This window comes from Theobroma cacao, chromosome 6 (assembly GCF_053813885.1).
Source record: "Theobroma cacao isolate CCN51 chromosome 6, ASM5381388v1, whole genome shotgun sequence".
In the NCBI taxonomy this organism is placed as follows: Eukaryota; Viridiplantae; Streptophyta; class Magnoliopsida; order Malvales; family Malvaceae; genus Theobroma; species Theobroma cacao.
In genome coordinates this window covers 6,544,800-6,561,642 of record NC_142644.1, presented here as the reverse complement: position 1 = coordinate 6,561,642, position 16,843 = coordinate 6,544,800, and the positions used below count along the sequence as shown (strand labels likewise).

General features: G+C 34.8%; 1 protein-coding gene across 1 annotated transcript; it reads right to left on the bottom strand.

Moving 5' to 3' along the window:
• Window positions 1-1,053: 1,053 nt before the first annotated feature.
• LOC18595543 (ABC transporter G family member 39-like) lies at window positions 1,054-9,903 on the bottom strand. Its single transcript, XM_018123879.2, has 20 exons — window positions 9,253-9,903; window positions 9,037-9,157; window positions 8,192-8,280; window positions 7,293-7,377; window positions 6,904-7,194; window positions 6,735-6,825; window positions 5,501-6,401; window positions 5,125-5,285; window positions 4,823-4,926; window positions 4,524-4,689; window positions 4,265-4,351; window positions 3,980-4,116; window positions 3,519-3,851; window positions 3,129-3,419; window positions 2,938-3,021; window positions 2,629-2,762; window positions 2,295-2,522; window positions 2,009-2,180; window positions 1,667-1,921; window positions 1,054-1,572 (listed from the first exon to the last, which is right to left on the bottom strand). The coding sequence occupies exons 1-20, from the start codon at window positions 9,609-9,611 to the stop codon at window positions 1,303-1,305; spliced, it is 4,359 nt and encodes a 1,452-aa protein (XP_017979368.2). The 5' UTR covers window positions 9,612-9,903; the 3' UTR covers window positions 1,054-1,302.
• Window positions 9,904-16,843: the final 6,940 nt, after the last annotated feature.

Here is a 16,843-nt window from a genome sequence, read left to right as displayed (position 1 = left end):
GGAGTTTGGATCTTATCTGCTTATATATGGCATTTATGATATATTCTAGCAAAGTTAATACAATTGTTTTCCATTATCAACCAATACTAATTAAATTGCTTTCATGATTTGCCTAACCATCATGTGTCCATTTGCATGTGATCCACAAATTCCTTCATGAACTTCCTCCACTATTCTCCTAGCTTAGATAGTATTTACACATCTCAAGAGCAGTTGATCTCGACGTCTTTTGTACAACACTTCTCCACGAGGAAAAATCCCACTGTCGTCCTTGTGATAATTCTTTTATCATTCTTAGAGATTTGCTCTAAAAATCACTAATATTTGATGTATTGCAAAATATCATTATACGATGGCTCTCCATCTATCTTTCCTTCAATAGTTGAGCAGTATGCTAATCATTCTTGTAAGCAAATCTTTATAGGCTGGATGTTGAAATTTGTGCTCAACTTTAACATCACAACAAGGGTAGCTAGAGAGTTAGCAATTTGATTTTCCTCTAAAGGCAAATAGTTAAATGAATTTTGCTGAACATTTTCATTATGTTGACTATGTATTTCTAGTATAAGACTAGCTTTGGGTATCTTATTTTCCATTCTCCTCGTAATTGATAGCTAACTAAAGTAAAATCTTCATACACTTCGAGCTCATCAACATTGCTTTCAAGTATCGCTAAAAGTCCCATAACACATGCCTCATATTCTGCAATATTATTAGTACAAAAAAAATCCAGCCTATAGTTATTGGATAATAATTCCTGTTTTGAGATATTAAGACTTTCCTAACATCATGTCCAATGACACTCTAGCTCCATCAAAGAACATTTTCCAAACTTTATTTATAAATGACTTCTCCTCATCAACTTGTAGGATAGACATCAAATCCTCATCTGACCTCTAATCCTAAATTGCTCCTAATTCAAATAGCTAGTGAATATATTCTTTGTATGCGAATAATCTACTGCTATTGGGTAATTATATTAAAAAATAATGGAAATGAATAACATAAAAAAATACAAATAAGGAAAAGACAGCAAAAAGGACAATATGAATATGAAACTAAATTAGTAGTTCATGAAATATTATTTCAGACTTGGTAGGTGTTACTCATCTTTCAAAAAGATTGAGCTCTAAAGTTCCATGCCACTTGCCCCTTTGTACCTCCTAATATATGTATCATAAAACTTGTAAAGTATTGTTAATTTTATTAGGTCATTCTAAATCTTTGTACAAGTTATTAATTATATCATCTAATGTAATATATAGATAATCCTAAAACTAACATGAGTTTGAAAGAAGCTTATTATCTTCTTTGGAAGTTGAGGAACTTGATGCCATAGGCAAAGACGAAGAAGAAGAGCAGGCACCAGCAAATATGTGCCACAGCAACCACTGGAAGGAAGTCATACTCGAAGCCAAACATTTCCTTAATATACGTTTTCAGCGGTATGTCAGCGGATCCAGGTACCTCAAGAAAAGTGTCTTTGTCTCCCACTTGAGAGGTAATAAGGCCATAGAGTGTCCAAGCCACTGGAGTAGCCCAATAGTACCACCTCCACCATATAGGGATTTGCTGCAATGGATGAATACAACTATTAGTTTTCTTTGTTTTTTATTTTCCTTCCTTTTGTGAATATTTTAGGATACGAGATGTTGAGATCATGTACCGGTCTAGGAATGAGAAAACCAGAGAACATGTTCCAGAAACTGAGGAAGAAAGACATGACAATTGCAGCAATTTGGTGGCCTGGAGTTAGTGCAACAACCATCATACCATACAGTGTGAAGTAGACATAACTACTTGTTATGTAGTAGTAGAACCATAGGAATTTTCCAGCCTTCCACTCATACCCGATCATCAAGTAAAGAAGCAGAACGTAAATGAGAGTCTGAATTGAGGTATAAATTGTCTCTATAGCCACCTGAAGAACAAGGGAGGTAAATGGTCCACAAGTCCAGAATTACTAGGAATGGGAAAAGAGAAGTTTTTATTGAAGTCAATTCTTCACCTGAGCAAATGCATAAGGCAGTGGAGAATACATGCCAGCTGCTCTTTCACGATAGAAGACTGTTCTCTCAATTGCAACTATTGCTTGCACTGAGGAAGCGTTGACAGCTCCAAGGAAAAACACAGCAGAATACATCGCTCCAAAAAAATTTAACACATCTTGCTGTTTTGCTCTATTGACAAAAAAAAAAAAAACAATTTTGGTTAGTTGAGTGACAAAATCAGCATTCAAAGATCTTACAATCAATGGCAACTATTTAATCAACGAAAGAAATTATAGGACTTACATTTGTTGTCCTTTGTTCCAGAAGATGAGGCCAAACAAGATGCCAAGAACAAATGTTATGAAGAACCTAATGGCATTATACTGAGGGTTCCTTAGGTAAGACCAATGCTGTTTTAGGAAACAAACCTTGCACTGAGAAAGGAATGGTTGGGCATATTTGGTTGGGAAGTAGAGATCATTCGAGCCTGGAGCTGGAGTACTGAGCTCTTTGATACGTTCTTGATTCCTCCTGCAATATTTTCAACAATAAAAAGAGAGCAGAATGGGACTATTAGTCCTAAACCACTCGAGTGAATATAATTTCGTCTTAATTATGGCATTAAATTCAAGCGTACTGATAAAGTGAGGATTTAGCATAAATTTCTGCAAAGTCTACATCCAGTTGACCCTCAACTGCTGGGGTGCTGATCTCAAGCATCCATGTTGCAGGATTATATCCGTCCTTGATCTTTGGAACCCCCGGTACTGCCTGCAAGGCAATCAAAGCACTTGTTCTAGCGAATGCTTCACTTTTCCTTACTAGAAATATTTGGTTTTTGCTATGTTGATGAATTGTAACTGTCTAATAGGAACTTCCTCTTATTATTGTTCTATATATTGATAAATAGAATCAACACTAGAAAAGGGTAAAACCAAATGCTCACCTCAAAATACTCTACAAGATTGTGAGAGTTGCGACCAAGAGGTCCAGCATAGATGATTTGCCCTCCCCTTTTCATCAATAGCAGCTGAACAAGCAAAATACTGAGTTGAGAATGAGTATTACAAAAGAAATAATGAAGGGAAAAAGGCAGGAAGCAAATTCTGAGAGAAAAATCTAGAAATTGAGAAAAACCTCATCAAAAGCTTCAAAGATGTCTATGCTTGGCTGGTGAATTGTGCACACTATAGTTCTACCTGTATCAACAGTGTTTCTCACTGTACGCATGACAATTGCAGCAGCCCTGGCATCGAGTCCAGATGTTGGCTCATCCATAAAGATGATAGAAGGATTAGCAACCAATTCAACCGCTATCGTCAACCTCTTTCTTTGTTCTGTTGAAAGACCATCTATTCCTGGAAGCCCAACTAAAGCATCCCTTAGTGGCTTAAGCTCAACCAACTCCATAACTTCTTCAATGAACATCTGTGCATAGAGCAAAGGAATTACCTTTATACTATAAGCAACAGGTCAGGGTTTGGTAATTAGAACAGAAAAGCCTGATGATTTTATTAGAAATAATACCTTCCTTGTATTAGTGTCAATTTCTGAAGAAAGACGGAGACAGGCCGAGTACAGGAGAGATTCATAAACAGTGACATTAGGCGAGTGGATATCATTTTGTTCGCAGTAGCCACTGACACGATTAAATGTAGCTTGGTTCTTTGGGTAACCAGAGATGCTAATACTTCCCTCAATATATCCCCCTGTTTTCCTTCCTGCTAAAACATCCATCAGGGTTGTCTTTCCAGCGCCAGTGACACCCACTAATGCTGTCAATATACCTTCTCTAAAAGCACCACTGACATCTCGTAGCAGCTGAAGACGATCCTCTTTAACTCCCTGATTCTTCATTTCCTAGAATAGAAAAGACCAATCTTTCACCTTAGCCTTTTGGTCATAAAGTTAAAGTTTCTCCAAAAAATTTTATACTGATCTTATTATACAGCAACAAGTAAAACATTAAGGAATTATTAGTAACTTACAGAAGGCATATCTACATAGTAGTTAACGTGGTTGAATGCAAGTGAAAGGGGTAGGAAAGGCAACACCATTCCTTTTCTAGTTGCCCGGTCCACAACATGGGAAACATTTGAAGAATTTCTTACTGACGTAGCAGTGCCTACAATTATTCACAGAAGTTCAGGTTTTTAGAGCAATATAGACGAAAGGTATAAAGCATCATCTAGGAAGAATTGTTTTGTTCATTGAGATTTGAAGTGACATATTAATATAACTTTTTCAATCAAATATTCAATATGTTTCCTCACCTTCTTCCGTGTGCTGTCCAGAGAATGACTCTTCATTCTTCTTAGTTTCATCTTTGTCAACAACTATTGCTTTGGAATCACCCAGAGCTGAAAATTGATCCGCATAGAAACTGCTTGTCAACCTCCAAATTTCGGTTCAGATGAAAGATATTACAAGTACAAATGAAAGAAAGTACCCCAGAGCTGGATATTGATACATACAGAAAATGGTTTGAAGTATTGAGATTTCATTCAAATAAAAGAAATTAATGTAACTTACGATTCAGGTAAATCAATGCTCCAATAAATAAAATGTTGAAGATAACAGAAAACCCAAAAAGTGCCCCAACACAAATCCAAAACCAATAATCTTCTGTAAAAAAGCCTCTAGTCTTGAGAAGGACTTGACCAACAGTGGTGGCATTAATTCTGGTGTCATTATTTTGCTGCATTTTAAAACAACTTGTAAGACATTTAAGCTCCAGAAAAAGTAGATGCCTAACCAGAGTTTATATGTGTAGATGCATCTATACATATGCCATAAGTTGCAGGAAATGAACAAAGCTTAAGAGATCTTACTGCGTTCCATCTTTTATCAAGAAACTCATTCATGACTATGGCATTCTGTCCATACATCATAGGAGACAAATAGTAGCCCCATATCATCCATGGCTTAATGTCTTCTGCACTTAGAAAAAGGGTTACCACGCTTGAACTGAAGCAGATATTTACATTAAAACATAAAAAAAGTAGCAAAGGATATCAAAGACTATCATCTGCTAGTAATTAGTATTTTTAGGAATATCAAGATGCTCTGGCTTTGTTTATGGCCTGGATTAACTTCTTCATTATTTGACAGTAGGGAGAGATGAACTACTTACCTCTGGAAACAATGAATCCTCCAAGCACAAAAACGATTAGCAAGGTGAAGGTACCCAATGTGCTTGCAATGACTTGTGTTCTTCCCACAGCAGCAATGAACCTGAAGAGGGATAGAGCCATCTGATGGATGCCGAAAAATGCCAAGAGCTGTCTGAAGAACCTGCAGATATAAAGGAAAAGAATTATTAGATAAAAGAAATTAAGTATTACAGTTGTGATGTTATTTAGTTGAAGTGTACACTAAACCAGCAATTAGGATATAGAAATTGAATATTTAAACTCTGAATAAATTTCCTAATATGCATGATTCTCAATAAACTACGAACTGTGTAGTATGTGAGGTTGATCCAATTGTGGAAATGGAAGGCTGCCTACCTGCTAGGAGCTGGAGCAAATCCAATTGTGTAGTATGTGAGGATGATCCATATTCCTGATTCCACAAATGACAATGGGATCCTGAGGACCCAAATAGGAAGGCTAAAAGCCCATGCAGGGTAGAACAAGTAATCCCTTTGTTTATAGAAAACAGGAAGCCTTAAAACTGTCAACGCAAGTTCTGCCATCCCGTTAAACATCACATTAATTAGGCTGAAAAACAATGCTCCAAAAAATTTTCCTCCGTCTTCCAAATTGCCTGCATGCATTTCTGTTCTAAAGAATACAGTCATGCCAATTAGTGACATGATTGTAATTTGGGTAGTCTTAAATATATACACGAATAAGTTACGTTTCATTAGCAGCCACTCCCTCGCAAAGCATGCCCAGAACAATTCCCAATTTGAAATGCCATACTTTTCTGTAACTAATGCCGGATAGGGTCCTCCGGATCTGTCATTAGGAACCATAAGATCCAATGCAAGCTTTTGGCCTACGTGGAATGAGTTGAAGCCCTGCACAAAGTCAGAAACTGTAACATATCTGTAAGGTTGGTCCTTTTTGAGCCAATATTGCTCTTGGTCCTTCTTGGAAGTTACTTGTTGCAAAAAATCAGCAACTCCTTTTCTTTCAGGGCATTTAAAACCCATGTACTCAAAGAACTCAAGGACACTTTCAGTCGGACCTTGGTAGACAATTTGACCCTCCGAAAGAAGGATAATGTCATCAAAAAGATCATATGTCTCTGGTGCTGGTTGTAGAAGAGAAATGACCATGGTTACATCCATGACATGAACCATTTGCCTCATGAACTTGCAAATCTGAAAAGTGGTAGAACTGTCCAGCCCTGTTGATATTTCATCCATAAAGAAGGCCTTTGCTGGCCCAACCAACATTTCTCCTACAATTGAGGTGAACAGAAACCATTAGACTACCAATGTCTAATAAGGGATATGCTTCAATCATTAGAAAACCAATATACAGTATATTCTCAGGAGTAGTTGGAGAATTAGGCCAGGAAACTAATATTATATAGTCGATGTTAGGCAAAATTTTTGACATCCTGGTGTTTAATAATATGGAATAAAGAACAGATTAGAATTATAAAAAATATGCACTGTACCAACACTATCAATCAGTTTAGAGGGACTCAATGTGAAGCAAATAAAATTTTTCTTATGTCAGAGAAAACTGATCCTAGCCATACAGACGCAAATTCTGCTGACAAGCATACCTGTGGTCAAACGCTTCTTTTCCCCACCTGAAATACCTCTTCGCATTTCGTCTCCAACCAAAGTATCCGCACAAATTTCTAATCCAAGTATCTGTTAAAGATTATTAGATGTGTCAGTTTGCTTGTGTTGGTCGGTTCAATGGATATATAAAATTATGCAAAAGCCAACCTTAAGAATATAATCTGTGACCAAGCTAGTTTCTTGGCCTGCCATTGCTGTTGCTTTCATGAAAGCATCAATTTCTGGATCTGGCTTAATTCCTGCTTCTTGCTCTCGCTTAGAGAGCTCTTTCAGTATTTCATACCTCATGCCAACACCCAGACAACGTCCCGAGAAATCCAGTGTCTCCCTCACGGTCATTTCACCATGGTGGAGATCATGTTGACTGATATAAGCACATGTTCTTTGCGGGACAAACTCACTCATTTCATAACCACAGTATGTGATTCTCCCACAAGACTGCTCCCAATGCCAAGTTATCAGAGAAATATTCCAAATAATTATCAACATTCAGTTCTACTAAGCAAAAGAATTCTTAAAGAGGCTGAGAAAGTCACCCTTAGATCATGATCAAGCTTTCCTGCAAGTGCCAGCAACAATGTCGTTTTCCCTGCGGCTGGAGGACCGAGGAGCAGGGTCATCCTAAAAATTTTTCATATCAAATCATTAATTCATACAGTATTAGTCATTTCATTTTCCAGATTAGCTTCACTGTCAATAAGAAGAAATTGACATTTTGTATGCAACATTGTACGTTCTCAAACAATTAGACAGTTGGATTGTTACACATTCTAGTACAATTAATGGGTGCTTGACTCAACTAAAGGATGAACTTTTCTATTAACCATTTTTTAAACCAAACTATAAATTAATAAAAACTTCTTAAAAATGTGTTAATATATAGTGATAAATATTTAATAACATCTTCTTATATATCACTTTACTTTTCAATAATTTACAAAATTATATGAATAATTATATTTTTTTTATTTGTTTCAATATTTTCTCTTTATTTTATTTCAAAAAATATGATTTGATTCTGTTAGAGTTCTTAAGAAAGAGAAAGAACATGAAAACAGAGACAAACTTTCATTACAATTTTATTAATAGTTGATACATATTTATATTATATAGCAATCGACTTAAGTTAAACTAAATTCAGTTGCAACTTAACTAATCATTATCAAACTAGAAACCATGGTGACCATTGTAACTTTTTTTACAAAATGACTTAAAAGCTGTAAATATATTTTGATAGAATTGCGGCTGTGACATCCCAAAGCCTGCTTGCGTCTTTCATACTCAAAAATCCACCTCTCATTTGTGGTGTGAAAAATATCTTCAACTTTTACCGTCAATGTCAAAGTATCTTCAATATGATCTCCATAGTCAAATAGATTTAATAATTAAATTTTTAATATTTTTAGAACAACTCCACTCGAACCGTGCTCCTTACCTTGATGGTTTGACCATTCCACTAACATCTTTAAGTATCTCAATCTTTCTCTTCTTAGCTGGTATAAGCCGAATCAATCCAAGAATACTCTGTGTTCCATGCAAGATGAAAAAGACGGAAAGCAATTACCCGCAAGTATCAACTTTGAAAATAGAATAATAATTGTGAAACAAGAAAACACCATTCAACGTTCTTCTTGACTTACAACAGGTCACGTCAACCGAGAGAGAGTTAGAAAGACAATTATAAAAAATAATAATAATTACTTTTAAAATGGTCCATGAAATTTTTTTAAATTATTTTAAAATTTTTAAATAAATTATTATTTTTTATTACGTTTAATCTCATTTTAAAATAAAATAAATTCTCACAAATAATGATAGATTAATTGTTATTAATAAAAATATTATTTGTTATTTTATACTCACGTGATGCATATTATTATGTCATATTAACATGATATGTTATTATTTATTATGACATGTTAACATGCCATGTTAGTGTCACCTATATAAAATGACAAGTAATATTTTGATTAATAACAATTAATTAAAGACTACTTATAATAACTTATTTGACTTGAACAAAATTTATAATGATTTTATTGAACGTAATAAAAAATAAATATTTTTTTTAATTTTTTAATAATTTAAAATATTTAAAAAATATATATTTTTTTTTATCTTTTTCAAGCTTTCTGCAACAGAAACACTTTTCTCTGTAAACTTCTTTGCTTCTATATATGAAATCTTATCTGATGAATACAAAGGATGTTGATCAAAACATTACCATCCCTATCCAAAATTTTAAATTATGTCTAACGAAATAAAACAGAGAAGAGATACCTCCATTGTGTTCAAGGTAACATTAAGCAGCGTAGGAAGAGCTCTGCTTCCTACATACACGTCTCCTTCAACTGACAAACGCTCAAATCGAACTTCAATCTTTGGAATTTCAATACCAACTCTTCATCAATCAAAAAACCCAAAGCCATAAATCGGTTAAAATCTTAAAAAGAGGCCAAGAAAGATTAATCTGGAAAAAAAAATGACAGCATATACCTATCAGTTCTGTCCCTTAATCTCCTAAGAAAGTTTTCATTGTCTTCTTCAACAACCTTCAAAATACTCCCCATCAGCTGCTTCTTATGTTGCGTTCCAAGCTTAGTTACGTCAACTTCGTCAAGAACAACGTTCCCATTATCAGCAACTTTCCTTAGCAAGCCTTTTCTCAAACGATCATACATGGGAAGTCGTTCGATGGCAGCCCACATGAGGTCTTCTTCCGTATCATGACGTTGGCTCCGGTCGAAAACTTCTGGTGGAGATTGCCAAATTTCCCGGAACCTTGCCGACCCCCACCTCCGTCCGCTGCTCAGTGATCTTGCTGCTAGATCATCTCCCGCTAAAGCTGATGCCATATTGGATTCGTTGTAACAAGATTTCAGCAAAAGTCAAGTCGTAGTTTGCTTGCCATACGTTTGATATGAATAAAAATGTTTCTATTTGATCTTGAGAACTTTCATTTCACCAACTTCTCAAAAAGTAGTTTCATTGTAAGCCAAGAAAGAAAGAGCATGGAGCGTTTCTTGATGAGAGAATTGAGTGCTTTTGTTGCAGAGGTAACTAGTTCGTTTGCTGAATCTGCCAAAAAGTAATGTAATCAAACAGGAGAGGGTGTTTCCTCGTTAAAACGTTCTTTTGGTACAGCTCCAAGTGATGACTTTTGTTCGTTGAAAAAGATCACGAGAAGGTCGTCTAATGATTGGCCATAATTACTCTGTACATCAATTTTCTACTACAGTACAAATAATGAAACAGTAGAAGCCAGCATCGACTAGCCTAACTAGGGGAGCTCATGAGCAAGAATAAGGTTCAAGTTCTAGTTGCCAGTTTGTATGTTCCTAATTATTCTCACTCTTACAATTGGTTGTGGTTGGGTAAGAAATGTCACCTTCGGGATTGGGATCTTTTTGATTCAAATCCAGTGAAATTAATTCAATTCATTTTCTTGCATAGGTATTCGAGTAGTAATTCCCCTATATATACACCCTTACATATACGCACACCAGACGACATAATTGTTAATAATTGACACACTAGTTTAACTTTGTTCCTATCTTATATATATATAAAAGGATGCAGTGATTGAAATATTGAAGTATAATTTTAGTGATAATTTAAGTTTATATTATGTATATATATGTGTGTGACAATGACCACAATCTCCCAACTAATATCTTGAAGAGAGTCATTAATTGCTGAACTACCTGAGTTTGTTTTTATGAAAACCTTGTGAAGTGAGCATTATGTTACAGTCCATCTATCGAAATGACCCTCACGATTGCTACTAAGTATCAATCACTACCACTTTCCGCTACTACTTTAGACTATGCAGGCATTCGCAATTGGCCTCTCATGATTGTTTGACTTCCGAAAAAGGAACAGAGAGATACCTATTTAAGCACATTGTTTTTGTCACGACCCAAATTTTGGGCCATGACCGACGTAAGGGCTCAATAGACGTAGTCCATTAAGCCCAAGCAAGCCTATCTATTTATCTCACTCATCATTCCATCAACTATTGCTAAGTCACAATTTATAACTTTAAATCAAAATGGTGATAAACATTGCCAACTCGTTTTGGCATTACTCATTTAAAACATACATACATTGTCTACAGCATGTATTCTAATAATTTACATTAGGTTCGTCTATACACAACAAAAGAATACTCGACTTCTAGCGGAGGGACTCGGACGAATGTACAGCTACTGAATACCGAGACACTTACCAAAATATGGATGCAAGTCTACAAGGACATCTCGTCATAGTTACTAGTTGCCTCGTGATCTGAAAACATGAAGTTGAAAATGGTGAGTATAAACCCAGTGAGTGAACAAAAAAGGGAACAAGCATACCATAAGGAATCTTTAATGAAATCATGATGCATTCTTTTTCAAAACAATGCAATTTGTTTCTATTCTTATTAAAAACCCATCATCAAGCCCTTAAATGATTAACCATTTGAAAATCATGAACCCATACATAACGAACCATTTGAAGAATGAAAGCTTCAATATTACACAAGCAAGTCAAATATGACAATGAATCTTCGCTGCAGCGAAAATGAATTTTCGTTGCAGCGATATTGGGATTTAGTTATTAGCTGAACGAGGGTTTCTCAACTGGCCGAGGGTTTCTCACTAAACCTCCCCATTTTAAACTTAACTCATTTAATCCTTAATGTTGGAAGTCCATGCTCCGATATGGTAGCAAAGAAGTGAAAGATAGGGCAACAATTGGACAAGATAGGAGACCAAAACAGAAGGTTTTTTGAATCTCACTGCAGCGAAATTGTAACCCAAAAATAGAAGGTTTCTCGTTGCAGCGAAATTCAACTGATGAAACAAAGAGTTTTTCGTTGTAGCGAGATTCATTTTTCATTGCAGCGAGAAGCTACGGTGACTATCTCGCTGCAGCAAGAACCAGTTCTGGTGAAGGATCTCAAACCCGAGAGTTTCTCGCTGCAGCGAGAATGATTTTCGCTGCAGTGAAAACAGAGCAACAAGAGAAAAGTTTCCCCTCTCTCAACAAAAAGGCCATCCTGCTAAACCAACAAAATAAACATATAGCACATGAAAATTCCCAAAGTGTAATGTATCAAATTTCTCATATATATATATATCAATCATATATCACATTCATAAGTTTTCATGTCATAATTCTAGATGTGCATAATTACATAGATAAACATCAACATCATCATAAACACACCCGGCTCATGTATATCCCCCCACATCGTGCACATAGCCGGCACCATCATGTGCATCCCCCCACATTGTGCACAATCAGTGCCATCGTGTATATCCCTCCACATCGTGCACACGGGCACTATCATCATCCATCTCTCACACCACCATCATCACCGGCATGTGCATCCCCCCACATCGTGCACACACACGGTTACAGTCATTATACATAATATCATTCATCATGCACAACACACACATTTATATATCATCATACTACAATAGTGCATGAATCCATAGCATTCACATATCACAATATAAAACCATTTTGCAAAAGCTTGTTCCCAAGGCACTTGTCTTTATGAAAAACTTGATAATTCATTCAAATGGCTAGCAAATACATTATATTTCCCAAAACAAGTTTTGAAGGCAGTCCACTCACCAATTGATTTTAGAGTCTTTAGATGACTCCAATTCCCCTAATTGTCCAAATGAGATGATGGGACTTCCTTAAAACCTAGGATCACATTAGCATAAGCAATAGGTCAATTTACACACTATGAACCCTAAAAGCTATCTCTTAACTAGCTTTCAATTGCCACATTCAATGGCTATCTATATTCACTATCTTAATCACTAAAAAGTAATGAACATCATCAACAACAAAATAGCTCATAAATCCCAATTACTAGCCATTTTCTGCAGCCAAAAACCAAGCTTAATTAATCACTTACCCTAGGGCTCCTTTGTAGTCAAATTCTCTTCTAATTGCTTCCAAATCAATGGGGTAATTCTCTTTTTCTCTCTTTAGAATGTCCAACTAGTGAGAGAAAGTGTAGAAATGAGATTTATAAAGGGTTTTAAAGTGAGAGGATGAAGTAGCACAAGGGTTTATGGAAGGGTGCACCAAAAGCATGAAAAATGAAGCTAGAGAGAGAAAGTTATGGAAGCTTGAAGAAAACTCCCATGGAGGAATTGAAGAAACGTGAGAGAGGAGAAGGGAAAAAGAAGACCAGCTGTTGGAAAATCTCTAGAAGTTGCTGGAAATTCAAGATATTTATAGCCAATCTTATCCATTCCCTTAAAATTATGAAAATGCCTTTCCACCAAGTAACTTATTCTCCTCCAATCTTTTATGAAATCTTTTGTTCTTTTGACACTAGGACAAGGTCTATAATGGTCTAGACATACTCGGGTTCACGAAAACATAAAATTGTAACCCGAGGTGAAAAATAACCATTTTGCCTCTATCGTGAAAATCATCAAAATTTTGGTTTTCTTTCCATTTCACCCCTAATTTCACCATCCATTTATGCCTTAAGCCTACTTAGGCCATAATATTGTTTAAAACTTACTTTGGGAGCTTATTAGAGAAAATGACGAAACTACCCCTGGCTCGTATTATTACATCTATGCTTAGTTACAAGCCTATAGAGGTTGGGGTCTTACAGTTCTCCTGTGCTTCAACTCATATAAAGTTTACTCCAGTATTTAGTTTAATTTAAAATGTATATCTCTTGTCTTATTCAAAAAATTATTAGATTCGAACTAAGTTTTGTTTTATGATGGTCCAAAAGCAAATGCAATTAAGCCTAGCTTGTCTATTGTCACGTGAAAGCTCATGAGAAAACTTATACCAAGCTACTACCAATCCGTACACTAGATAAATTATTCCTTGGTTTCTAGTTTATCAATATGGGCAAACAGACGGCAAAGTAATTGGAAATAAATTAGAGATAGATATAAATACCAAATTTATCATATATTATGTTTCAATTTTTTTATTTTATATTTGAAAGAAATGAGATTCAAATCTTACTTTTTTGAGAAAAAGAACATATATTAATCAATAAATCAAATACTTGAGTACTACATTATATTTCAATATTGAATTTTATAATTATATTTTTTATCTTCGCTATATAACAAATTCAACATTGAACCATATCTATACTATATATATAAAAGTAGCTCAGCAAGCTACTAGTCCAATTGTCCTTGATTGGGCCTCTAATTGAATGACAAGTTTGTCATTAAATTGGAGGGCTACATCTTTTTTTTTCTCCCCATCTTGCAAAACAATGTTATTTTGCATGTTTAGGAGCTTTTTCCCCTTTCTTGTTGGGTTGCTGAAAATGACATCATTTTTAAACTTACCATTTGGCTTGCCTAGGTAGGGTTTAGTAAGTTTCTATGTCTCTTTTTGTTTTCTCTATTTTGGTTCCTTTGCTGTGACCTTTTCTTTGTTTTTTACAGTTTTGGTTATTTAGTGCTTTGATTGAGTGGAAGAAATGAGGAACAAGGGATAAGGATGGATAAAGGAAGGGCTTTAGGGTTTGTTATCTGAGGGGTGGCTATTGGGGGTGGATAAGAAAGAGTATGGTATTAGGGGTTTTGTTTATTTGTCTAGGGAAAGGAGGATTGATGGTGATGGGTTATCAGTTTTGCTAGAGAGGTTTTTGGTTGTAAGAGTTGCAAGGATGAGACGGTTCTTCTATTGATTGGCTTAGGGATTTGTTTTAGGATTCGATTGAAGTGGTCAGTTTTTTCCCAATGGTTGATCTTCATTTTTTGTCGATGGAGTTGGTTGTGGGATTGATGGTTTTAGGGTTTACTTACTGCTTTAAAATGATGTCGTTTTGCACATATGAATGTAAAAAAAAAAAAAAAAAGAAAATGTCAATGATTTATCTGCTGATTTGACTTTGTGTTCTGAGGAACTCTATTAACCGATTGCTTGGGTTCATTGCATAATAACCGGTCCTTTCTATTCCTCTTTTGGAAGAGCCTATTGAGTAATGCTTGCCTTCATTTCTCTGCGACTGGTTTCTTTTCTACGAGAGTTTGAAAGCATGATTTAGGATTTTTTTTCTGCTCTGTTTTAGGCTCTTTTTCTTAATTAGTTTAGTAAGTGATTTTTTTTATTATGATTGTTATCTTTTCCTTTTATTTTATCATTCTCTGATTTGATTTTTTTGGTTTTTTGTGGTTTAAGGTATGGTATGTTTGCAGTATTTTAGTATATGTTGTAAGGTTTTGTTATTCTTTCTTTTCAATTACAAACTCTCTTTGTTGATTAGTTTATCTAGTGATATTTTCTCCTTATCATAGCTTTTGATTTTCCTTTTATTTTATCTTTCTCTAATTTCATGCTTTCTGTTTTCCTGTGGTTTAGGGTTTAATGTTGCAGTGTTTTAGTATGTATTGTAGGGTTTTGTTATCATTTTACTTTTTTGTTCTCTTTTTAGCCATATTAAGAAAGCAATGAAATCTTTTGTTTCATTTCGAATTTTCTGTTTGGTTTAACTATTCTGTTCTTTATATTTATTTTAGTATTTTGTTTTTTTTTTCATATTGATTTGGTTTCAAATTGTTTGATTGTTTGTTATTTAATTGTAATATTTTCTTTTATTGTTTTAGGTGCTCAGATTTGGTCAATCAAATTATTGAATTCTGTACTTGGGGTTTTCAGTCATTTGAAATTGGATAAATTTGCTTACCTATGAGTTTACAATGTTTACAAATAACTTCTTGTGTTTTATATTTTTTCTCTTTAGGTTATTTCGTTATATTCTCATTGCTTTGTTACTTTGATAGAAATTTTATTGGTATTCTTTTCTTTTGTGTATTTTGTTTGTATAAACAAGTATGTACAATAAATTGTTAACATGCTTATGGTTTACTTTTGGTTTCTTAAAAAATATTTACTTTGTACTTAAGATAGTAAGAATAGTTTCTCTTTTGATACCTAGAAGTCAACTATTGAGGGTAAGGGATACTAAATTAATATATAGGTTTTATAAGTTTAATTTGTGTATTGTGTATATTGTACAGATGCAATGTCAAATGAAGGTATGAGGAAAAGAACAAGATACATGCAAACTACTAATCATTCAAATTATAGTGATGTTTTTTCTTATGAGCTTTATGATGTTCCTTTTCTTGATTGTTCAGAATTGTCATTTACTATGGGTCATTCTTCTATAGTAAAAGATAGGAATGTTGTCGACAGTGTTAATTGTGAAACTATTGATTATCATTGAAACTATTGTTATGGATGTTAGCTTGCTGTCCGGTTACGGAACAACACATGAGGTGGCAGATTTGGAAGGGTGAGTTATTTTTTTGGCATGATTGTTGGATGGGTGAGGAACCATTAATCAGTAGCTTTCCATCCTTTGCATATTCTATGTCATGAGTTTGCTATTTTTATGATAATGGTGCATGGGATGTTGACAAGTTGAATAATGTATTACCAGAGGAGGTGGTAACGGAGATTCTAACAATTTCGATAGACACATCTAGTACTGATAAGGCGTATTAGGTCCCCACTTCGAATGGTCAATTCACTACTAAATCTGTTTGGGAGATAATACGACAACGTCATGCGGTAAATTCTGTATTGAATTTACTTTGGCATAGAAACATTCCTCTTACTATTTCTTTTTTCCTGTGGAAGTTGTTATAGGATTGGATTCTAGTTGATTTGAGGTTGAAAACTAAGGGTTTCTTGTTAGCTTCCAAAAGCCAACATTGCAACTCAAAGGAATCTCTTTTGCATGTCATGTGAGAATGTCCAATAGCTACACAGGTTTGGAAGTATTTTGCAAAATTCTTTCAAATCTACATTTCTCACCCACAAAATATTTATTAGATTATATGGGCATGGTTTTACTTTGGTGATTATACGAAAAAAGGGCACATCCGTACGTTAATGCCTTTATTTATTTTTTGATTTCTATAGGTTGAACGCAATGATGCAAAGCATAAAAACCTAGGCATGTATTCTAACAAAGTGGTGTGGAGAGTTTTACAACTTATTCACCAATTATTCCATGGGAGGCAATTCCAACAATGGCAATGGAGGGGTGATTTACAGATTGCTCAAGCATGGGGTTTAA

Bases quoted from the DNA above. Each gene is read 5' to 3' on its own strand.
- LOC18595543 (XM_018123879.2), bottom strand. From the start codon at position 9,611: ATGGCATCAGCTTTAGCGGGAGATGATCTAGCAGCAAGATCACTGAGC. The intron at 6,402-6,734 runs GTATGCTTGTCA...CCTCAATTGTAG, and splicing joins AAAGAAGCGTTTGACCACAG to GAGAAATGTTGGTTGGGCCA. The intron at 4,690-4,822 runs GTAAGATCTCTT...TTTAAAATGCAG, and splicing joins TTGATAAAAGATGGAACGCA to CAAAATAATGACACCAGAAT.